The 24,627-nt window shown below is 40.8% G+C and overlaps 1 protein-coding gene across 1 annotated transcript in view; it reads left to right on the plus strand.

The window, feature by feature from the left end:
• The window catches only part of Nrp1 (neuropilin 1), a 95,574-nt gene that overhangs the window by 53,835 nt on the left and 17,112 nt on the right, over window positions 1-24,627 (plus strand). Inside the window, exons 8-11 of the mRNA XM_013009238.1 lie at window positions 6,241-6,572; window positions 12,289-12,433; window positions 15,937-16,041; window positions 21,668-21,727. Coding sequence (XP_012864692.1) covers window positions 6,241-6,572; window positions 12,289-12,433; window positions 15,937-16,041; window positions 21,668-21,727 — 642 coding nt within the window. The remainder of the gene's footprint in view (window positions 1-6,240; window positions 6,573-12,288; window positions 12,434-15,936; window positions 16,042-21,667; window positions 21,728-24,627) is intronic.

Raw genomic sequence — 24,627 nt, forward strand, 5'->3', positions numbered from 1 at the left:
ATTAAACATCAAAAAGCCAGAAGTGAGGGTATGGTTCAAGTGGTCTTGACTGAAAAAGCACAATGAGAGCATGAGACCCCAAGTTTAAGCTCCACGAGCAGCACCAAGAAAAATGTACATATGAATGTACGTATTTAGGGTGCTTAATTACTCATTACATTTTTATTGTTTATTCTCTTAGTAGGATCACTTTTAGAGAAAGAAAACAGAGACTTATTAAAGGGGGAAAAATCACCTTGGGAAGTTACCATGAAATAAGTTATTTGGAGACAAAATAATGAAGTACACATTGGGATCCATTTTCTAAAGTAAAAACCCCATGTGATTTTATGCCAGTTTTTTTTTGTTGTTGTTGATCATGGGGCCTGAACTCTGGGCCTGACCGCTGTTCCTCAGCTCTTCAGCTCAAGGCTAGCGCTCTACCACTTAAGCCACAGCACCACTTCCTGTACCAGTTTCCTTTATTTCTGTCGTAGAAGGTGACTTATTTAATTGTCTTAGAATCTAAGACAGTAATGTACTCTGTGAAGTTACTTCTTTTTTCCTTTTTCCCCCCTTTTGATTTATCCCATGGCACCCTGTGTCTTGTATATACATTTATCTAATTTGGGGAAAGGAAAGGGAATAACAAAGGAGACAAAGGACAAAGGGTAAACCAATGAAATAGCAATACACACAAGACACTATGTTGAAAATGAACTTTACAATTTGGGAGGGAGGTGAGTCATGGGGGAGGAAAAGTGGAAGACAATGAAGAAGGGTAACAATGTTCAACAAGACATGTACTCATTACCTTACTTATGTAACTGTAGCCCCTCTGTACATCACCTCTACAATGAAATAAATAAAATAAAATAAAAGGAATCTAAGAACGTCCAATGTCTTGAAAGCAGGAATTGGGTAGAGAAGGATCTGTAAAAGAAAGGGGATGGAAAAGCTAGATACAACCTTGGCTCTGTTTTAATCAGTAGTTAAATACCAAAGAGTTCTGAAATGACCAAAGAGGTCATTTCAGAGCATTGTTTGAGAGGATACTCATAAATTCCTAGCAACAAGGCCACATGAGTCTGGGTGGAAATTTCTAGCCCACTTTTATCTTATCTCATCATGGCACTATATCAAAACGAAGAAAAAAGAAGATTATTTTATTTTAAAAGTATTAGTCTGAACTCTGAATTTCTAGTCTTTTAAATATTTATATCACATTCCCTCAGTTAAGTGAAATACTTTTGAACCCAAATTTATTTTTAGTCTTCACAAGGATTTCTTCAAGAAGTAATTCAAGAAGTAATTCTGAAACTGTGAGCAAAGAAAGAAAATAATGTATTTGATTTTTTTTAGAGACTTTTTCAAATTTGAGCTGGTAGTGAGGCTTGAACTCAGGGCCTTGAACTCATGCTTGGCTTTTATGCTCAAAGTTGATGTTATACCACTTGAACTATACCACTTGAACCTCTACTTCCCTCATTGGATTTTTTTAAATGTAGTTAAATGATATTATTATTTAAACATAGATGTCTAAGTTAGAATATTCTTATATTTTCTAGCATTGGCTTTTTTATTATTGTTTTAAGTAAATTGTGTGTGTGTGTGTGTGTGTGTGTGCATGTGCGTGCGCGTGCACGCGCACACACGCGCACATGTGCTGGTACTGGGGCTTGAATTCAGGTCCTGTGTGTTGTCCCTGATTGTTTTGCTCAAGGCTTACCCTCTACTACTTGAGCCATGACTCCACTTTTGGCTTTTTGCTGGTTAATTGGAGAAAACAATCTCATGGACTTCCCTGCCCCTGCTGGTTTCACAATCCTCACATCCCAGCCTCATGAGTAGCAAGGATTACAGATGGGGGCCACCAGCACCTGGTTTAGGTTGATAATTTTATGTTTAGTCTCCTAGTGTTAATGTCTTAATCATGATATATCTCTAATCTCCAAGTCATTGATTTGGGCAGTTTTTAGGGAGGCTGATTTGTTACAATAATAAACACATGGACAGAAGTTGCATTGTCATATCCATACTTAGGACTATCTATTTAGTGAGTTCTTGAATACAAGATGTTGTATTTCTCTGATGTCTGTAAGATTAACCATATGAAGATGTAATAAGCTTAAATGAAAAATATGTATAAAATATTGGCTTGAAGTAAGGGCTCCCTAGTTGTTACCTAGTAAATAAAGCAGGACATGGCACTCAAAACTTGAACTTAGGAAATGTTCTAACAAGTATGTAATAAGACAATCATATCATATTTTCTTCTTGGATACTAACAACAAAGCATTTTCTTCTTTTTGAGAGCCCTGGTGTAGTCAGAGTGCAGATTAATGAAAGAATAGGAATCTCATATCACTGTTTGACTGGCAGTTCCATGAGCGCAGAGGCCTCTTTAAAAACAAATTGCAATTAAAAACTGCTGTGAGAACATGTCACATGACTTCCACAGTTTCCAAGGTTGAACCTAATTGTGTTTGTGTGTGTGTCTATGTGTCTGTGTCTGTACTGGTCCTGGTGCTTGTACTCAGGGCCTGGGTGCTGTCCCTGAATTTTTTTTTCTTTTTTCTTTTTCTCAATGCTAACACTCTACCACTTGAGCTACAGCTCTACTTCCAGCTTTTTGGGGGATGAATATTTGGAGATAAGTGTCTCACAGAGTTTCCTGCCCTGGCTGGCTTTGAACCGTGAGCCTCAGATCTCAGCCTCCTGAGTAGCTAGAATTACAGATGTGAGCCACGGGCAACTGGCTTAAACCTAAATTTTTATTCAGAAATTACTTTTTAGAAATACAGGAACCCAGCTTGGTGTGGTAGCTCAAATCTATAATTCTAGCTTCTTGGGAAGCAGAGATCAGAGACTTGCAGTTCAAAACCAGTCCAGACAGAAAAGTATATGAGATTCCAACTCAACTAATAGCTAAGCATAGCAACTCATACATGTTATCCCAGTTACAGGATGAGCACCATGTCCAAGTGCAGTGGTGTGTGACTGCCATCCCCAGTAACATGGGGAAGCATTTTAGCCTAAAAGCAAGACTCTACTTCTAATAAATAACACAAAAAGGAGCTGGAGGCATAACTCTAGTGGTAGAGTACATGCTGTGCAAATGTTAAGTCCCTGAGTTCAATCCCCACTAGCACACGTTATGCCTAAAAAAAGAAAAAAGAATATAGCAATGCTGGAAATCCACAGTATGTAGTGGTGAGTCAATGTAAAGAGCTATGCAGAAAACAAGGGGTGGGAACCAATCTGCTATATACATGGATGACAAAGGAATGTTTTCATTGTTCTGAAGAAGTGGACTTCTTTGTTTTGACAAAGGCATAAAATAGTGGACATAAAATTAGAGATTCTGCTTTGTGTGTGAAAATGTACCCTGGACTCTGATCTCTTGGGCTCATTAACCAGAAATATGCAGCTACGGACTCCCATTATAATTCACAAGACTGTCTTAGACACCACAACTCCAGAGCTGCTTCCTGAGTCCAAAGGAAGATAAAGTTAGGCTCATTCACCCACTTCTTCAAACACAAACATGATTCTCTTATCCTTTGAAAACTGATTAACTGGGTATTTGATTTGCTAGTGTATGTCAATTTTCCCATGAAAACTGAGCTCAGAAATCTATATCAGTAGAAACACTACTTCAATCTGCCAGTGCAGATCCCATTTCTGCCTTCCATCCAGGTTTTAAGCATTCCAAACAATTACCAGTTCAATTTGATGCAGATAAGCAACAAGTAATTTTTAACCTAAGGAGGTTCCATGCAATATACTAAAAAATATTCATTGCTTCCCCGAAATTGTAGTTTAGCTAAGAATCTTGTTTATTATTTTGTTTGTTGGTTGTTTTGCTCAGTCTGGGCCTACTGTAGAAAAACACAGTGAGAAATTAGCATCTCTTCCAAACCTTGTACTAATGTTAAGATGTTTCCCTCAGTCAAAAAAGAAAAGAGTCATGTGGTTTTTACTCAAAGACAAATTAATGTGCCTCTTCATTGTTTCTGGATGAGGAAGACCCAGGAGTGGGAGTCTAACTTTGGCCTGTGGCTATGCTGCATGGCAGTTTGGTATCACTAGGTTTGTGGTAATGTAAACTGAGCCTAACCAACTCTGCATTAGAGAATGGCCATTAACCTGGCAAGGGTCTGTTCTCCTTATATTTTTCCAGTTAATTACATTTTTTCTCCAAATAGTAACATCTGGTCCCCATTACCAGCTAAACATTGCCTTTATAAAAACTGGGTTTGAATCAAGCAGGTATGAAAGACCACAGTAACTAAAAAAGAAAAAGAAAAAAAGAAAAGAAAAAGAAAACGTTACTTCTATTTTTAATACTACAGTTTCACAGTTCTTCAGCAAGATAGTTTTATGAATCTTTTCTAAATCCCCATTGAGTTTATTCTTGGTTACCAGATTCTTGCTCTAGCTAAGAGCAAATATATGGCTGAATTATAGGAAAGAGCACTGGATAAATGACAGCTGCCTTTTATTGAATTAATAAATTTAGTCATTAACAAATATTTGTTAAAGATGACAATGCATAAAACAGGTCATAAGGAGTCCTAGAAAGTAGAAACATTTGACTTGTTTTCTGTTCTCAACGAAACTAAAATCCAGGAAGACAAAGAGCAGCAATTTGAAGAACTGAATGGTCATCAATGTGTGAAAAATGCAGATAGAAGCCAGGCTCCTGAGGGTCACAACTGTAATCCTAGCTACTCAGGAGGCTGAGATCTGAGGAAGCAGTTCAAAGCCAGACTGGGCAGGGAAGTCTATAAGGCTGTGGCACAAATGATAGAACACTAGCCTTGAGCAAATAAAAAGTTCAAAGACAAGGTCCAAGCCTTGAGTTCAAGTCCTAGGACTGGCACCAAAAAAAGAGAAAAGAAGAAAATAAAGGAAGGAAAGAGGAAGGAAGAGAGGGGGGAAGGAAGGAATGAAAAAAGAAGGAAAGAAGGAAAGAAAGAAAGAGAAAGGAAGGAAGGAAGAGAAAGAAAGAAAAAAGAAAGAAAGAAAGAGAAAGAGGGGCTGGGAAGGTGGCTCAGTGGTATTGTGCTTGCCTTGTATGCATGAGGTCCTGGGTTCAATTCCTCAGCACCACATAAGCAGAAAAAAAAGCCGGAAGTGGTGGTGTGGCTCAAGTGGTAGAGTGCTAGCTGAGGGAGCAAGGGAGGGAGGGAAGGAAGAAAGGAAGGAAGGGAGAGAGAGGGGGAGAGAAAGGAAGGAAAGAAGGGCAGATAGAATACTGTGAAGCATCCCAGACAAGGAAAAATATATCTAGATACAGAATGGAAAAGCTGAATAAATGAAAGCTTTAAAAATGAGTATAGCCAGGAGCCAGTGGTTCACACCTGTAACCCTAGCTACTTAGGAGGCTGAGATCTGAGGGTTGTGGTTCAAATCCAGCCTAGGGAAGAAAGTCCCTGAGACTCTTTATCTCCAATTGACTACAAAAGAAGGCGGAGGAGGAGGAGGAAGAGGGGGAGGAAGGAGGAAGGTGGCAGCAGCTGCCAGAAGTGAGGCTCTGACTCAAGTGGTAGAGCATCAGTCTTGAGTGAAAAAGCAAGCAAGCTTATGAGGCCCTGAATCGCTAGCACAATACATATACATATATGTGCATGTATACATACATACATACAGTCCTCAGCACAAGGATTTAGTGTGGAGGGAAGGACTGATATGATCAGCACACCCCACATTGGAGGTCACAGTGGAACTTTTGTGTGGGATTCCTAGGCAGTAAAAAGTAGGCATGGAGAGGACAACTTCTGGATCAAAGTCGGGGCTCCCTCCCCCACCTCTCATCTCCCACTCTCCTTCTAAACAAGTGCAGAAAGTTTCTCTGTCGTGTTTCATACACGTGTTTTAAAGTACTTCCACCATATTTACCCTCCTTCACCCTTCATATATCTTCAACCTATTGTAAACTATAAGCTTCTTCAGGGCAGCTGTCTTTGACCCAAGGATAACCTGGATACAGAGAGTGCCTCAATGGCTACAAAATGGGTAGAAAGGAGTGTGTTCTCAGTTAAGATTGTTTTTTGCTGAGATGTGATGGGAAAGGGAGACTCTAAAAGAACAAAAGAATGGCTTAAGGGAGAGAAGATGCTGGCTTAAGGTAATCAAGAGACAGATCCTTTTCTATGAATGGGTATGAAATGATTATTTCGTCAGTTATATTTTCCCTTTAACTATTGCATCTTCCAGGAGGTAATTTTACCTTCTCTGGTTCATTCTACCTCCTAGATTACCCGTGCTCTGGGATGCTGGGCATGGTGTCTGGACTTATCTCTGACTCCCAGATTACAGCTTCCAACCAAGGGAACCGAAACTGGGTGCCAGAAAACACCCGCCTGGTGACCAGTCGCTCTGGCTGGGAACTGCCGCCAGCCCCGCACCCGTATGTCAATGAGTGGCTGCAAGTGGACCTGGGAGAGGAGAAGATCGTGAGAGGCATCATCATCCAGGGCGGGAAGCACCGGGAGAACAAAGTGTACATGAGGAAGTTCAAGATTGGCTACAGCAACAATGGCTCAGACTGGAAAATGATCATGGACGACAGCAAGCGCAAGGCTAAGGTGAGGTCCTGGGCCCAGGACCACACCTGTGGTTCGTCATTTCTCATGCCTTAGACTGAAGTCAAGGGTTTCCAGCATTTCTCTAAGGAAGTACTTACTGGTTCTGGTTTTGTCAGCAGCATCTCTATCTCTAGGACTAACAAGTCCTTGGTGTTGATCATGATGTCTGTGAAGTTAATAGCTTTGCTGGACCCCTTGCTTTCTCTGTGGGAATGGCCCACAGTCTACCCCCTTCTCCAGGATATCTCTGCAGGGAGAGTGGACTTTGATCAGAAGACAGCCACCTAGAAGAACCCATAGCCACCAACACAACTGGTCTGTCTGTTGTCCCTTCTCTCATCTACCTGGTTTAAGTGTTTTATTTCTTACATTATTTTTGCTGTGAACTCAGGGCCTTGACCTGCTAGGCAAGCACTCTACCACTGAGCTACAGCCCCAGACATTGTTTTTAAATGTTTAGTTGTGCTGGAAATCCAGGCAAAGGTAGCTCATGTTGTAATTGTAGTATTCAGGAGGCTGGGGTTCCAAGCCAGTCCCAGCAGAAAAATCAATGAGACTCTTTTATCTCCAATTAACCAGCAAAAAGCCAGAAGTGGAAGTGTAGCTCAAATGGCAGAATACTAGCCTTGAGCCCAAAGCTAAGGAGAGTGCAAGGCCCTGCATTTAAGCCCCAGCTGCCCCTCCCTCCCCTCTCCCTCCCTCCCTCCCTCCCTCTCTCTCTCTCTTTCTCTCTCTCTCTCTCTGTCACACACACACATGCGAACGCTCGAGCATGCACACATACACACAGAGCAATTGTGATGGAATACACTTAGTATAAAATTTATCATCTCAACCTTTCTAAGCATTCAGTGAAGAATGATCAAGTGTAATCAAATGGTTGTGCAGTCTCCAGAGCTTTCTCATGCTGTACAACTGAAATCTGTACCCATTCAGTCACAATTACTCATTTCTCCCTCATGACTCCAGAAGTCACCATTCACTTCACTCTCATCTATATGAACTTCACTCCGCTAAAGCCTCATGTTGGATGTAAAGTATTTTTCTCTAGAGAAGCAGTATAATGTCCTCTAGACCCATCCATGTTGTAGCAGTGTCAGAATTCCCTTCTTTAGGGAGGCTGAATATTCATTATGTCTAGACCACGTACTCTTTATCCATTCATCCACTAATAAACATTTGGATTGAAGGATCCGCCCCACAGAAAGTCAGCAGTTTAGGTCTGTTCACATTGTGGACATGGAATTTGGTGGATGATAATTGTCCCTCAACACAACTGGCCTTTTCACCTCAGCCTTTTGATCCTGCTTTGCTCAGAACTTTCCCCTCTTGTAGAAGTAGCTCATAGTTCAGTAGCAGGAATATTATTCTTCTACCAACCCTGGCAACTATGAGAGTGTGGTTAGGTATGATGATTTAGGCATGGTACTGCAGGCAGGAAACAATCCCAAGTACTGCTGCCAGCTCACACTCCTCCAGATCTGACCACTCTGAGGAGACTATCATGGTTCCACAGATTGCAGGTTGGCCCCAGAGCAGCTGCCCACCAGCAGGCCTATGTTAGGAGAAATGTAAGAATTTCTTGCTGTGTTAATTTGTGGCTTCCAAAACATTTTTCGTGTTACATTACCTATGTGCATTGACTTTCTTCTATATATTTCACAAACTTGAATCCTCATCCTTTATGTTCACCTCTCTTGGTTGGGTATAAGGAACCATCTGTCTTCCTAGCTACTCAGAAGGATGAGATACGACAATTGTGATTCAAAGCCTCCCTGGGCAGGAAAGCCCATGAGGCCAAAAAACCAGAAATGGAAGTGTGGTTCATGTGGTAGAATGCCAGCCTTGAGTAAAAAAGCTAAGGGACAGTACCCAGGCCCTAACTTCAAGCCCCAGTACCAGCACACACACAAACAAAAGAAAGTATGAAATAAACCCCAGAGCCTAGAGCTTCCTATGTGTGCCTGTTTTCTGCAGGGAGCAAGAAAGCACTATGGCTTCATGTACCACACTTGTACAAGCTATAGATCTTCAGCTTCCTGCATCTGCTGATGGTAGGGTGTTCTGAGGTGACATGTTCTTAAATATGAGGGCTCTGAGAAAACAAGCTGCCATTTGATTTTTGCTTTCTATCTTTAGTACTAGTATTTGAACTCAGGGCCTTGAGGTCAACCCATCCTCTACCACTTAAACCATGCCTCCATCCCAGCTCTTCTTGATATTTATTTTGGAGATGGAGACTTCTAGATTTTTTTAATACCCGGGCTGGTTTTGAATTAGGATCCTCTAAATCTCAGCCTCCTGAGTAGTTAGGATTACAGGTGCATGCCACTGGCGCTCAGCTTTCACATGCTTTTCATAGGAAAAATCAAATACTTCCCATACTTGTTATCTAACCCGCATTTGCAGCTGAATCTGAAGCCATTATTCCATCACAGTAAAGTGGGTATAGAATTTCACAAGACCCAAGACACATGTTTTAACTTTAACGAAATCCTCAATTGCAGACTGATTGACTATGTTGGATTTTAGTCCTATGTTGGATTTTTAGCCCCTATGATATTTAAAACCATGTCAGTTTCTAATATATTTATGTAGGGCCTAACCTTGATTCCTAACACACCTTTCCATTGAAACAAAATCTCTAAGGAAACAGTGGTTTGATGGGTTAAGATCCTCTCTGCCCTTTCCTATCTCCTGCTCCAAGCAGGAACAGGGCCTGACAGGGTCTGGATTAATGGACTTCTCCAGAACAGAGAGGGAGCAAAGTCCTTATCGTCCACAGCATAATCATAGAACACAAGCAGTTGGTTCCCACACTCTGCTTCTGCAGTTGAAGCTAGCCAGGTCCATGTGAGTTAGATTGCTAATATCCCCAACTTACCACAGGCAGCTTTGCTAATATATTCACATTGAGTTATTTCTTTGCTTCAGTTAAAATTGAGGGAGGAAATGTGGATGCCATCGATACCCGGCCTTTGTGCCTTCATCTTCAGAGCTTTGCTTATGTGGACAGAGCCATGTTATGGTATTTTCATTATAGTTAACATCATACTGACAACAGCTTAATTGGGCCCAACAATAATATATATTGAATTCTCAATTGCTGGCAGCAACTGCAATTCTATCAACAGTTGCAGGATCCTGATAGTGAATTTACTCTTGAAAAAAGGAAATTAATTATAAGAGGCAGCTGTATGTGAGCATTTTCAGATTCCTTGCAGCTTTTCTGAATTGGAAAAGGCTAATCCGTTAACTTCTAAAACTCAGAACCCCTGGTTATATTCTGTCTTAATGAATTTGTCTGTCTCCACCTGCATGCTTCCTCTGTCATGACATCTAGCACTGAATGACCACATCTTTGACTGCTTTAGGGCATTTTGATCCAGCCAATGGGCCTGTCTAGTAGTAATACACAGGGCTGGCCAGAGACTCTATCTCATCCATCATTTGTAGTATCCCGTGCGCAGCAAGTTAAAGACAAATTTATGAAACCAAATGTATTTTCTTAGGCATAAAGAGTTCTCACCTATTGAAAGGAGGAAAATAGAATCTGTGCTCACTGGTATATATCTATAGTTCCAGATAGATGTGAAACCAAGGCAATAGATCACTTGAGCTTAAAGAGTTCAAGTCCAGCCTGGGCAACCTAAGGAGACTCCCCTCTCAAAACTTTACAACTTTGGGAGGAGGGAGGAACGGGTGGGGGGAGGGGGGAGTATGGGAAGGGATGGGAAGGGGAAACAAAGAGGAGGCAACAATGCTTGATAAGAAATGTACTCATTATCTTGCCCACATAATTGTAACTCCTCTGTACGGTATTCTCACAATAAAAAAAATTTAAAAGTCAAAATAAGTAGGAGAGTAGATTACATGATTTCTAAAAGTAGAGTCATTTTTAGTAGCATAGTTAAGGCTTCGATAAAGTCCACCTAGGTTTGAATTTTGGCTCTGCCTCTTGTCATCTCAATGGCCATGAACAAATTTCTTGACTGCTCTGTGCCTCAGTTACTTTATGTATAAAAAAAAAGATAATAATAGAATTTGCCACATAAAGTTATTTTGAGGACTAAATGAATTCACATATTTCAAATACTTAGAACAACCCATTACACCAATAAAAGGAAAGTCTCAATGATAAACGATTACTAATTGTTTTAATCTTCCTCTCCTTCATTCATGCTCAGTGGAATTAAGTGATGCTAGGAAAACAGGCCAGGCAGAGAACTAGCCATTTCTTGAAAAAAGAAAATAGATTCTTTTTTTTTCTTTTTTTTATTGTGAAAATACTGTACAGAGGGGTTACAATTACATGGGCAAAATAATGAGTAAAGAAAATAGATTCTTATAAAAAGGTTTTTATTTTGCTGTTAGTGTATCAAGAGAAATAAAATAATTCAGCAGACATACTAGTAGTGAGTAGCCAAACGCCTGAATAAGGTCGTATAGTACCTTCAAGTTGGTGATGTATTCAAAAGAGGTGCCAAAGCACACTGCCATTCAACCAAGATTTAGTGTCCTTTGTAGTCAGGACCTTTGCCACTTTCCTGACACCAGAGTTTTTGTTTTGTTTTTTAACTATGAACAACTCCTACTACAGTATTACTTGAATAGGGATTTCAATAAGTAAGAATGGGCCAAGTTCATGACATACAGATTGGTAATCTATTAAATTTACTATCTCTAGCTTGAGGGTAGCTGGGTGGTAGATTGCTTGCCCAGCATGCAACTCTATAAAAAAATTATTATCTCTTTCTTTAGAAATTTAATACTATACTTTGACAAAACTGGGGCCCTGGCACTTAAGAGCAAGTAAGCTGGCTATTTATTGAAAATGTGCTATCTATTATAAGCTCTAGAAAATGGCACCTCTTTTCCTGAGTTTCTTCCTCTACCTCAAAGAAGTGATAGCAATGTCACTTCTGCAAAGCTTGTCAACATATCACATAAAACACCTTATTAAGCCCTCAGCTTCTGCGGCAGACTCAGCATGGACTTCAAGTTTCTTTAGAAAGGACATCTGTCACTGTTGTTTTATTCCTTTCCCAGGTATGAGAGAAACATCAGCCAATTGCAAAATGCTGGAATTGGGCTCATTTCTCTGCCCTATCAAGGGTCCTGAAGGCAATGCAGGAGTTCGGGAAATACCACATCCAAATATTTCCCTTTGGCCTTCAAATTTAGGGCACCTGAGATACAGTAAATTCAAGGTGGCTCTTTCCCTGAACTTCTCTCATCAGCCCAAAAGCAAAGGCAGTGATCTCAAATCTCTCCCAGGAATCTTCACAGCCAAAGAAGCCTAAGATATTGTCACAGCAAAAGACAGTGGAGGACAGTATCTGGCTATCTCTCCCAGACAAGCTCCATACAGTCCATAGCTTGCTTTTCGCAGGCTCTGCTCACCTGTCCTAATGTTCTTTGTTAACCCCTAAGTTGCCATTACTCTTTTCCTTAGGAGAAAGTTTTAAGAGCTTCTAGATCTGGGCATAGGCACTTTACTAGCATACAATAGTCTTACATATGTAATGACTGATACAGTTTTTTCTTCTCTTATCGACTTTCAGTTTGTTTATAGATTAATTATAGAACCTTTAGCATGTAGAGAAAAAAATATTTTGACTCACTTTCACAGGGAAGAAGCATTCACTAAAAGGGAAGTTTGGTTTGTTTGGTTGGTTATTTTTGACTAAATAACTGAATTGTGTCTGCTTCCCAGAGTTTTGAAGGAAACATCAACTATGACACACCTGAGCTCCGAACATTCCCTCCTCTTTCTACACGATTCATCAGGATCTACCCCGAGAGAGCCACTCATGGTGGACTGGGGCTAAGAATGGAGCTGCTGGGCTGTGAAGTGGAAGGTAATTACAATTTCTAGATCTCTGCCTTTTATATTTCCAGTTTCATGCACTTATGCCTCTGGTGGTGCTGTTGCAAATTGCTACCTTTTCCCATGGGTGAGCCTGCATGCCTGAACCCGCAAGTTAGCAAGGCTTGACATTGTGGCACACAGCACCCAGCAGCACCTGTACAACTCTTACTATTGACATAACTCTCTTCAGATCAGTGGGGTTGTCTCTCTTGATATTTTTTGCAATAACTTAGTGAGGTGAAATTGATATAATGCAAAATTTACCATTCCATATATTCTATTATACCCTATCCTATTCTATTCTTCTATATGTATTCTATTATACCCTATCCTATTCTGTTCTCCTATATGGAATCTTTCTATGTTGGTTTGAGATTGCCATTCTCTTCCCTCAGCCTCCTTAGTTCTGGGAGTTGAGCCATGCCTTATAGTGCCTGGCTTCAAAATTTGACATTTTAAGAAGCCTGTTGTGGTAGTGCACACCTATAACCCCAGTTATTCAAGAGCTAGAGTAGTAAGAGAGAAATTCAAAGCTGGCCCTGGCAAAGGCTCAAGATCGTATCTACAAACAAAAAGACTGGCATATCTGAAGTGGCAGAGCTAAGTGCAAAGCCCCGAGTTCAATTATCAGTAAGACTCCCCCCACCAAAAAAAAATCATCACTTTTAAAGTGAGCAAATCAGTTGTATTTAGTACATTGACATTTTAATTGTACTACAACCACTTCTTTCATTTCCACTACTGCAAAGCAAAACCCTCTATTGATTACATAGTCTTTCTTTCACATCCCTTTCCCAAGCCCCAGGCAGCCACCAATTCCTTTGACATTTTAGGTATTGTTTAGAGTTCTTGTCAGATCCAAGTTTCCATCTGTGATGCTGATTCTCAGTGCAGACTAGCAGGAAGCAGCATTTGACAGCGTGTAAGACATCAAGATATCTCAGGTGGATGTCTTAGGCTGCTTCAAATAAACAAAGCCTTGCGTAGGTTTTTATGTTTGCAATCATGGTGCAGGCTGTTTAAGGATGTTACCACAAAGCTTCAGGTTATCATGGGAAGGTCATATCAAGGACAAACTCAGTGCATATGCTGACCTCAAGCCTGCACCCTCTTTCAACATAGACTGAGTGAGATGAATGTTTTAACTTGGTTATTGTGCCCTTTACTGCTTTATGTATTAGAATTTCCATCTGCCTTAGATTTGAGCATAAACCCTACACCAGCTTTTCTGTCCCCATCAACATCTTTTTCCAGGTTAGCTGGAAGAATGGCTATTGTTGGTGCCCAGATGTTAATCAACTGAGCATATGGTCATAGTTGTTTCTAAGAATGCTTCTTAATATTACCTTCCTGGGATTAGAAAATTATTTGTGTTTGGAGTTACACAAACATAATGACATTCCTAAGCACATTAAATTCCATAAAACTTTTTCTTATGCACACAGACTTTTCAGCTATCAATCACCACACTAATGAATAATTCATAGCTGTCATCTAAAATCAGGTCATTATCTCCCATTCTCTTCTGGGTAGTAGTCTCCAGATCTGTAATCCTGTCCCAGCCCTCTGCATGATCTAGTCTCTGTTAATACAGACTACAAGTTCCCATGTGACAGAGTTTGGCAAAGATGCCAAGAAATGACAATCAGATTGTTAAGGTGAATGGAGAAGTGTGGGGTTCTGGAAGAGGGCGGAGCTCCAAGGCAGGTCTTTCACTAGGATCCTGGAAAGCAACCTTACTTTAGGTGCATAAATGGCTGACAGCACTACCTGTACAACTTCCCCCTGTTACCTCTGTAGTGAGTTAGGTTGACATTGCTGGTGAAAGATTCTGCCTACAGATCCTTCCAACACTCACAAGAGAGAAGTTGCCCTGAGCCACATAAGCAACCATTATCTATGGCAATTAAAACCAAAGCTTTTTAATAAACCTCCCCTCAAACTGATGAACCAGTCTATTTCTATCACTTGTCCCTTGTTCTGTGAGAGGAATGCAGGATAAGGATGAACTCCAATCTAGCCTCCCGTGACAGTCCATCCTGCTTTGAACTAGCTTATATTTTAGAAACAGAGACATATAGAAAATAAAGTCTTTTCAAATAGGCAAGTTGTGGTACAAAAACTATTCACTTCTTACTTTTTTGTGATTTAATTTAAGCACACCCTAGACCACTTTCCAGGTGCAATTTCTTTATAAACACCATTAGAAAGGCAGAAAAGTCAGCAAAATGAGTAGACAGTTTCAAATTCTTAAATGTTGCACTTTAACTAGAACAAGGACAGCTTAGGGAAGACAACTTTGTAGACTTCCAGAAAGGATTCTACTGATCCAATGGTAGCAATAAATAGAGCCCAAGATCTGTGTATATGAGTGGGGATGTGTGTGTGTGTGTGTGTGTGTGTGTGTGTGTTACAAAGTCTGTATTGCATGCCTCAGTGGTGTGTGGGTTACCTTTATGTTATGACTTCCGGTTCTTCGTGTGTGTAATTGGGCAATTGAAGAAATTGAGCTCAACTGTTTTTCTACATTTTTCATAACTCTACTCAGTACCTAAGCACAATAGCTCACAGTGTCATGTCCTCATTGAAAAAGTAGCAGCTGCTGGCATATCTTTCCTGGCCAGGGCTTAAAGAAAAGGGTCTCCCTCTATCTTCTAGCATCATGTATGGTTCCCAGACATCAAGGGAACTGTACCTTATCTCAAGTTCTGTAAAATGAAATGCAATGCTCAGTACTGTAAAATATTAAACAGATTGCAAAAATGAGTAACAGGCTGAAAGAAAATAGACTGAACTAATGTAAAAGACTTCAAAAGCAGTCTTTGATTAATGTTGGCAAGCTTTCAATGACAAATTCAAAGATATAGAATACCTGTCAACAGTGGAATGCTATCCCACAGGAGTCCAGGTAACCTGACCTCTGCTTTCCAAGACCACTCCTCTCACGCACCTGCTCTGGAGGGCTCACAGGTGGAGGGGCTGCTTAGGAAGAGGTAAAATAACTTTAAAAAAAACCAATATGGTACTAAGTGTGAATGCTCATGGCTTCCTCTTGGGAAAACATTAAAATAGAAACTTTGCAAATTCAGTCAATTATAAGAAGACAAGAGAATTCATGACAAGTGAATTCTCTAGCACCTTGAAAATGAAATGAAAAAACCTCTATCACCAAAGTTGTCAACTCCAGGGTCACGCATAAATAGCTAGGAAGAATTCAAGAGCTTTTCAGAAAAAGGATGTTTGTATAGATAACAATGTAGAAAATGTGGAGACAGCCAAATCTACTGAGCAGATATGGATCCAATACCCAAACAATGTCGTCTCTGATACATTCTGAAAAAATTTCAGTGTATTTAGCCTCCTGAAAGAGCTCAATCCTAAACTTTCTTACTGAGATTAGAGTTTTCTGCAAAAGTGTTAGTAGATCCAACAGCCAGAGCCTTGAAAACACATTCCAGGGGTGTGATGTGGCAATTCTGGATCTTGTTTCAGCACCCACAGCTGGACCAACCACTCCCAATGGGAACCCAGTGGATGAATGTGATGATGACCAGGCCAACTGCCACAGCGGAACAGGTGATGACTTCCAGCTCACAGGTGCAAAAACCATCTTCATCTCATTGCTGTGCCATTTCAGTTCATGTTGTAGTAGAGATCTGTGTGTGTTCTCATGACTCATACTGGTGGGCACCTGGGTAGTGGCAGGGCTGCCCTGGGAATAGAAGCAGCCTCACCATGGCTCTGCATCTTCATTTCTTCATGCAATCCACGTAAACAATTTGTCTGAGTCATTTCCATTGCCAAAGGCTAGGGTTATCTCTTGGAGAAAGAATTTCTCCAAGAAAGGTTGTACTGAGCTACTCCTTATCTCTAAACGCTCTGACTCACACTCAGACACTGCCCGCATTCACAATTACAAACCTTAGAATCAGTTCCTCACTCCTGCCTTTAAGTATGTACCATCCATTCACAACCACAAACTGTAGCTCCTCCCACCATTGAATGATGTACACTACCCATTCACAGACACACACTGGAAGATCAGGATCTCCCTCCTGACTTCAGATATGCACATTCACATTAGTACATTACCCATTCACAACCATGCACTGTAGTGTAGTATGTTCACTTTCCTTTCTAATGAGAACAAATCTTTTTTAGTGGAGCCTTTATCCTACTAATTAATTAAACTAGGTTTGTATTAAAATAGGCAGATTTTTAGGTTGGGGTTTTATAAATTATTTTACACTAAAATTTACAAAGAATTAGTTATTTCCCATCACCACTGACTAGCACATATCTATCAGACATGATGGGTGGCAAATGCCTCATAATCTGGCATTCCTCCATAATTGTCCAAAACCACAAGAAGCTAGAATGCTCCCTCTTTTCCCCTTGGATTGGTAGAGTAAATATTTGCAAGTGGGAAAATGGGATTATATCCTTTGGAAATTGGTCAAGGCACTAGGATTTTTCACCCTGTTGTTTCAAAAGATGTCATAGGAACGTCCTTAACTACCTGAATTAAAAATCAAGCCAGATGCCAGTGGCTCTTACCTATAATCCTAGCTCATCAGAAGGCTGAGACCTGATGGTCATGGTTTGAAGCCAGCCTGGGCAGGAAAATCTGTGAGACTCTTATCTCCAACTAAAAAAAAAAAAACCGCTACTCAGAAAAAGGCTGGAGTGGTGCTGTGGCTCAAGTAGTAGGGTGCTGGCTTTAAACACAGAGAAGCTGAGGGACAGAGCCCAGGCCCTAAGTTCAATCTGAAAGAAAGAGAGAGAGAGAAAGAGAGAGAGATAAGAGAGAGAAGGAAGGAAGGTAGGAAGGAAGGAAGGAAGGAAGGAAGGAAGGAAGGAAGGAAGGAAATCAAGCTTCAGCTGGGAATTGGTGACTCATACTGGTACTTAGGGTACTTAGGTACTCAGGAGGCTAAACTCTGAGGATCACAGTTGAATGCCAGCCTGGGCAGAAGTCTATCAGAAACTTACCAACTGACCAGCAAAACACCAGAAATGGAGATGTGACTCAAATGGAAGAGTGCCCGCCTTCAGTAAAATATATAAGGGACAGTGCCTAGGCTCTGAGTTTAAGCCCAGTTCCAGGACAAATTTTAAAAAAATAGAAATATATCCCACCTCTAATAGTTCTCTCTCTGAATTTCAAGGATAATTGCTTACATATATATAACCAGTAAACATTGCATTACTATGGGCTTTTAAATGAAAATCTCATATATTATAAACACAAAAAGTTAATTCTTGTGGAGACATTTTCTATGGAAGATGTGAATTTCAGGTTGAAAATCTTACAGCTGATATAAAAACCAGAGAACCATTCCCTGAACCATAGAACTTTCCCAAGGTTGCCGGTAAACATTCCCCCAACCCCCCAAATCTCAGGAGTTTGTGGACCCCGTCATACATCCATAGTGAAATTCCTCATAAAAAGGACTCACAGTGTCACAGTGTACCCTTTTCAATTGCCCCCTTGTGGAAGGGTTCTTTTCTTTATAAACCCTAAAGTGCTCAATTAATATTGATTAGAAACAAAGCCTCAGATTTAGTCCTCATATTAGAACAAACACCCTTCTCATTTTTGCATTAGTTCATGACTGAACCAATTGAAAGTGAAGTCTTTGAATGAAATAGGGCCAGTCTGTTAGCCTGGAGCAGATTGTGAACAGCAAGTCTCAAACTCCAGAAAATGGGCCATTTGTAATAGAAACACTGACAGCCCTTGAAGAGAACAAGGTTTTGCTTCACCTACAATGTTTGAAATTGTTTCTTGAGTAGCAAGAAAAAGTACATTCTATTTTTTTACATATTAATATGACAAAAAAGAAAGTTATTTTCTCAAACCAGCTCATATCTCAACAGTTCTATATATGTATACTCATAAGAACCTGTAATCATGTCCATCCTACCTACTGCCACCCCCATCAAGAAGAAGAAATTTTAAAAAACATGCTTATGCTTCCAATTCATTTATTATATTAAAATTTTTCATTTTCCTGGGGTTTTTGTTTTTGTGCTGATGCTGGCTTGAGTTCAAGACCTGGGTGCTATTTCTTAGCTTTTTCACTCAAGGCCAGCATTCTACTACTTGAGTCACACCTCTACTTCCAGCTTTTTGCTGGCTAATTGAAGGTAAGAGTCTCGTGGACATTCCTGCTCAGGGTGGCTTTGAACTGTAATCCTTAGATCTCAGCCTTCTGAGTAGGTAGGATTACAGGCCTGAGCCACAGATGCCTGGCTTCCTTCCTTTTTTTTAAACTAAAACATATTTGGCTTTATGAAGCTATGACTTATCTTTTCTGAAAAGACTCTGCTCATGAGAAATTATTTGAAAGGAGACAAACATTTGCCTAACTCTAGTACCTCATTACATCTAAAACCTGCCCACCTATGTTCACATATCAGTCTGCAGGTTTTGTTAACCATCATGGGTTTTAAAATCAGGTTGTAAACTTTGGGGTATTTGGTGCAATAAAACCAAATGGAGTGCTTCCTCAACCCCTGGTAGCTGGGAATGTGGAAACTGGAACCGATGCCCTTTAGCAGTGCTTGAGTCTTTAACCCAGGTGCTATATATTTGGTTTCTTCTCCTGGAAGAACTTATATGTAATACAGGCAAGACATCCCACACAATACTCACTACGTACAAAGGCTGCATTTCCAGTGAGTGGCTGCACCCTTGCTGGAAATGGGGGAGGGTCTGCCCTCCATGCTTGCTGGCCAAGGTGAAAATTCACCCCAAGTTACTCATTTGCAAATGCCTTTGAAGTCATTAGATAATGCAGTTGGCTTTCAAAGGCACCAGGAGGCCAAATTGCAACATTGGACTTCTGTGTACCCAACAATGGAATTTGTCTTCCAACCTATAACAAAACTGATAATGCATATCAGATAGAAAAAATGAGATTTCACCTTGAATCTTTCTCCTCTGAGGCCACTGGGAACAGAACGCTAATGTAATCTGGCCTCCTTCCAATTCTGCCATTATAGATTCACCTTCTTAACCCAAGAAGTATGCAATTCCTTCTCTGTAGTGCCTGCCTTTCTGAGGCCACCTGCACGTGTGACCCTCATGCAGTGTATTTATTGGGGTAGCACAATGGGGTGCTGCCATCCATCAGCTTAGAGATCTCAAGACCTTTCCAAGAGCACAAATACACATACAAGGGATTTTCAGTCTGTGCAAACTGCAAGATAGGCCTGCTCTAGAAATAAAGATCATCACAAATCTTCATTCAATGATATTGTGAAGGTACATGATTATGGCACCTGATAAAACTACCTTCAAAACATCCCATAATAAACCTAGACCCATGCCATGCCCCTACCGTGAATTGGGACATAATCTTCAGGATAAAAGTCTATTATTACCCTCAATCACGGATACACTTCTGGAGAAAGAGTTTTCTCAAGTACCTAAGTAACAAACAGCAAACCAATCTTTTCCAAATGTAAGAGATTATAGATTTATCTGAAAAGCATTGAAAAATGCAACTCTCAAAGCCTTTGCCTGGAGATTCTGGAGTTAGGTCAGGAAGGATAGGTGGAGAAGAAGCTACCATTTCAATCCTCAATCAAGGTAGCTGAAAAAGTTTGAGAGCATTGTTTTAAAACAGTAGAATAGGGCTGTCCTGTAGCTCAAAGAATGAAAATACACGAAAAGAGAAGAGTTCCGTCTCTGTAACAGGCAGTTTATCCCCTGAGCACAAATTCCAAAGAAGTCCCAAATGAGTACTGAAAGCTCAGTGTTTGGGCATTATTTGTTCAATCTTCCAATTCCTTAGGTCTCTGAGGAAAAGTTTATCACCTTCCTCTTTCACACTACCTCCCGTTGCTTCATTAACCCACATACTGGGTGGAATATTTGTCCTTGGGAAAAACAAACAACCACAGCACAGAATAAAGAAAGAGAGAGGAGAAGAAAAGAAAAGGAGGAACCACCATCATCCACAGTAAACCTTTGGGCTCCATGGTAGGGATAAATTTTCCCAAAGGCACACATCAGAAACCTTGGAAACTAAAGCTTAGTGAACTAGGGCAAGTTTAATACCCAAGTCACTGTGGCCATTCAGAGGCCCTTGCCTTTCACTGTTGCAATCCTGTGCCTTGCCCATCTTGAGAATCAGAGACTGCCACAGGAGTTGAGTTCCAAACCCTCTATGCCTTCCTGATAGTTTATAAAGAAATAGGAGCTGGCCGCCAGTGGCACATGGCTGTAATAGCTACTCAGAAGGCTGAGCTCTGAGGATCCAGGTTCAAAGTCAGCCTCAGCAAGAAAGTCTATGAGGTCACTAAAAGGCCAGAAAGTGGAGCTGTCTCAAGTGGGAGAGCAATAGCCTTGAGTGAAAAAGCTAAGAGACAGCATCCTGGTCCTCAGGTCCAGCCCAGGTACACACACACACACACACACACACACACACACACACACACACACGCACACACACACACAAGAATGTATTGGATAGCTGAAAAATGCCAAGAGAATAGATTTTACATGTTCTCCACCACAAAAAAATTAAATGTGTAGTGAGGTCATTTATATGTTAATTAGCCTGAATTAGCTATTCATCTATCTATCTATCTATCTATATATGGAAAGCCTATATTATACACTATAAATATAGTCAATGGTTATTTGTTCATTTAAAAATAAAAATTTTAAGAAACATATGGGCCATGTATGGTGTATGTACCCACAATCCTAGGAAGCAGAGATGAGGAGGATAGAGGTTCAAAGCCAGCCTACACAAAAAGCTCACTAGACCCACATCTCAGCAAATAAGCTGGCATGCTGTTACACCCCTGTAGAGTGTAAGTAGGGAGATTTAAGTCCAAAGCTGACTCTGGGCAAACACACAGGACTCTTAACTAAAGTTGGAAGAAGAAGGAGAAGAAGGAGATGGAGATGGAGAAGAAGAAGAAGGAGGAGAAGGAGAAGGAGAGGAGGAAGTGTCTCATATAGGAAGACCACCTGCCTAACAATCTCCAGGTCTTCAGCTCAAAAAAAACCCTAAAAATTAAATACATATTACGTTTAAAAAGTAATATTATTTGAATTTCATATTATGAGCAGAATTCAGTGACATGGTTATCATAGCTAGAAGTAGGAAAGGTTTTCTTTGGTAAATGTACATAGGCATAAGCATGCAGTGCTGCAGCAAACTCTTCCACTTTGTCACCTGCTGTTACTGGTCTTGTTTTTCAGGTGGCACCACGGTGTTGAGCACAGAGAAGCCCACGATGCTAGACAGCACAATTCAATCAGGTATCAAATAACATATAAAGTGTCAGATTTCTCCCAGGTACCAGTGGTTCACAGATGTAACATTAGCTACTTAGAAGGCTAAGATCTGAGAATCCTGGTTTGATGTTTGATGAGAGCCTAGGCTGGAAAGTTCATAAAACTCTTCTTTCCAGTTAAAAGCTGGAAGAGGAGATGGGGCTCAAATGATAGTGCATAAGCCTTGGGCAAAAAAAGCTGAGACAGTGCCCAGGCCCCGAGCGCAAGCCCCAATACTGACACAAATAATAATTCAAAAAAAATCATAGACTTTTATCTGCCCTTCTCCACATCTCCAATATAGTACATGGCTGTGCTTTTTATTTTCCCGCAAGTTCTAGGAGAAATGTCGTGCAGCATCTGGTCTCCATGCGTGAGCCATAAATATGGCTTTCCTTTCATCTACATGTCACTGCCGCAGAGTGAGAGTTCCTTCTCCATCAGTAATTGCCAAATGGTGACAATCCCAGATCTCCACTGAGGGAACTGAGCGACATACTTTGTTTAAGCGTAGCACATCTAGGACGTGGACTGTGTTTGCAAACTCTAGGAGAAGGAAATCTCACCAGCAGCAGCCTCACTATTTATTTTCATCGCAATTCTGCAAAACTGAGACATGCAAAGTTTGTCTGTTCTGCCTGCCGCGAAGTTGGCAGACTTACAACAGCATTTCCAGTGGGCATGCCACAAAACGGGGTTCAGGAAATGGTGCTTTATATTATGTGTGGGGAAAAGAATACTCAGGAGAAAGGATCCCCTCTTTCCTTTTCTTGATAGAAAGCCTCCGGACTTGTGTCCAAAGCTCCCTGCCCCACCTCCCTTCTCAGTCTTTTTTGTTTTTGTTAGTATTCTGTGACATCTCTTCCTCACTCAAAGGGAAACACTCTTTGTAAGCAATCAGAGGTTTTAAATACTTTAGAGTTAATCATTAGAGTAAGGTGAGCAGGTCAGTTTTCCAGCCTCTTCCATTTCCTTTATTGAAACTCACTCAGCCTTGGCCTCTGCAGTCATTTATTAATGGGGCGTGTGGTGTGTATCAATGTTTCCTCAACACTGTGACACTCCAGTTAGGCCGAAAGTAAAAAAGACTGCACTAATTAGTATGCTTCTTTAAAGGATGCGGTCACCATTGCCCTGATTAAATTGCAAAACAAACTTCTCTTTCACTTGGACTTAACCCCAAGTTTTCCCCTGCTGTGTGTCCTCGTTGCCAAGTTTTCAGCTTGTCACATGACTCAAAGACCAAAAGATAGGCACAAGAATGATCCCCTCAGTTCCAGATAGACACATCTTTTCAAGTTATGAAATGTGGCCTGTTGGGGATTGTGTGGAGACCTTGTTTAGCTGAAACAACCCCAGGGCAGAGACTCTATCCTTGGCTGCCTGCCCTTCAAGAAGTTTTCAGTTCTTGGGATGGTTTTCTGGAGAAAGAATAGGAAGAAGAGAGATGGATTAATGAAGTTCCCATAATGTTACACACTTCTTAGCTGTTGGTTTAGGTCTTTCTCTTGCTAGAGAGGTCATTAAACCCACTCCAAATTTCTTTTGTTTCTTTGCATCTCTCTTCTCCCTGCCTATAAAAACAGTTAAGAAAATGAAAATGATAACAGCTGTAGAGAATAGAGAAAGTGACCCCAGATGGCAAGCCTGGGCATTGCTCCTGCTGTTGAAGGTCTAGGTTTTCAGAGCAGGAATGGATTGGTAATACATTTGCCATGTGCCTGACCTCCAGGCCATTCATGTGATGTCCCCACAGAAAAGGGACAGTCCTCTCACAGGGTTTACTGTGGCTGAGAGCAGGTTCACAAGCCAAGAACCAGTAAGTTTCACTGCTGTCACTGTCTAGACCAGACAATTCAACCTCACAGCTTACTCATAGGGATGGTCCCTTTACAGGTGGACTTGGCTTCCTGTTTGTCTATTGTCTGAATTGTTAATATGATCTCCAAGTCTTCATCAGAAAGGGGATGATCTGTTCCTTGTCACCTTCTAGCTAAGACAATGCACCTGGCTCAATGCTTAGAGCCAGGTGTCCAGTCTTTAGCTGGCTAACCCTGGGGCGTTCATCCAGTGGTCAGGTTCAATAAAGAGTGGCCCTGGTTTGTTCTACAAGCTTCAGGTTCTTCCCAAGCACCAGCAAACAGAGCACTAAACTCTTCCGTTAGAGCCATTAGACTCAAGCAGTCTTGGGTTTCATTGTGAGGATTCTTACCAATACAATAAACTCAGCAGGCATATAATAGTCATATACCGTCTGGGTTGTAATCAGATGCATAAAAGTCTATTAATGCTCTTCCAGCAAGCAATGAAAACATTCGTGATTAATACAGCTGTCCCTGGAGAGGGCTTTCTCCACTGAGGGTCTTCGTATCCTCCATCAGCTCAAGTTGTGCTCATGGTCTGTAGTTGTGGACACCACAGCACCTCCTTTTTGGCCTGTGAGTAAGCAGCAAGTACATTCAATGGAAGCTTTGAATGTCCAATTTAAAAAGCAAATCCTTGTGCATGGAAGGTGCTGATTCAACTCCACACAAGATGGGTTCAACCAGCACAGCTGGGGCTTGCTCAGAGTGGCTATAAATTTGCTTTAAGTTCAGAAGATCATTTCCTGGTATTTTTAAGAGCCAAAAAGGGCCTTAGCCAGATTACTCTCATTGATTTTAATGAAAATTATGAGCAGCTACAGAGCCTAAGTCATATTTTGAAAACTTAAAGGTCAAAAATACTGAATATGTCTTTCTTGCACCCATTTTTTTCTTTCTCTTGTCCTTTCTCTCTCATTTCTTCTGTCCTTTTCCCTTTCTACACATGTTGATGGGTATTTTGTGTGTTTAATTTCTAACCATATTTGTCAACATTGAGCTTTGTTCTCTACAACCTTCCCC

Source organism: Dipodomys ordii, unplaced genomic scaffold (genome assembly GCF_000151885.1).
Source record: "Dipodomys ordii isolate 6190 unplaced genomic scaffold, Dord_2.0 Scaffold9, whole genome shotgun sequence".
Lineage (NCBI taxonomy): Eukaryota > Metazoa > Chordata > Mammalia > Rodentia > Heteromyidae > Dipodomys > Dipodomys ordii.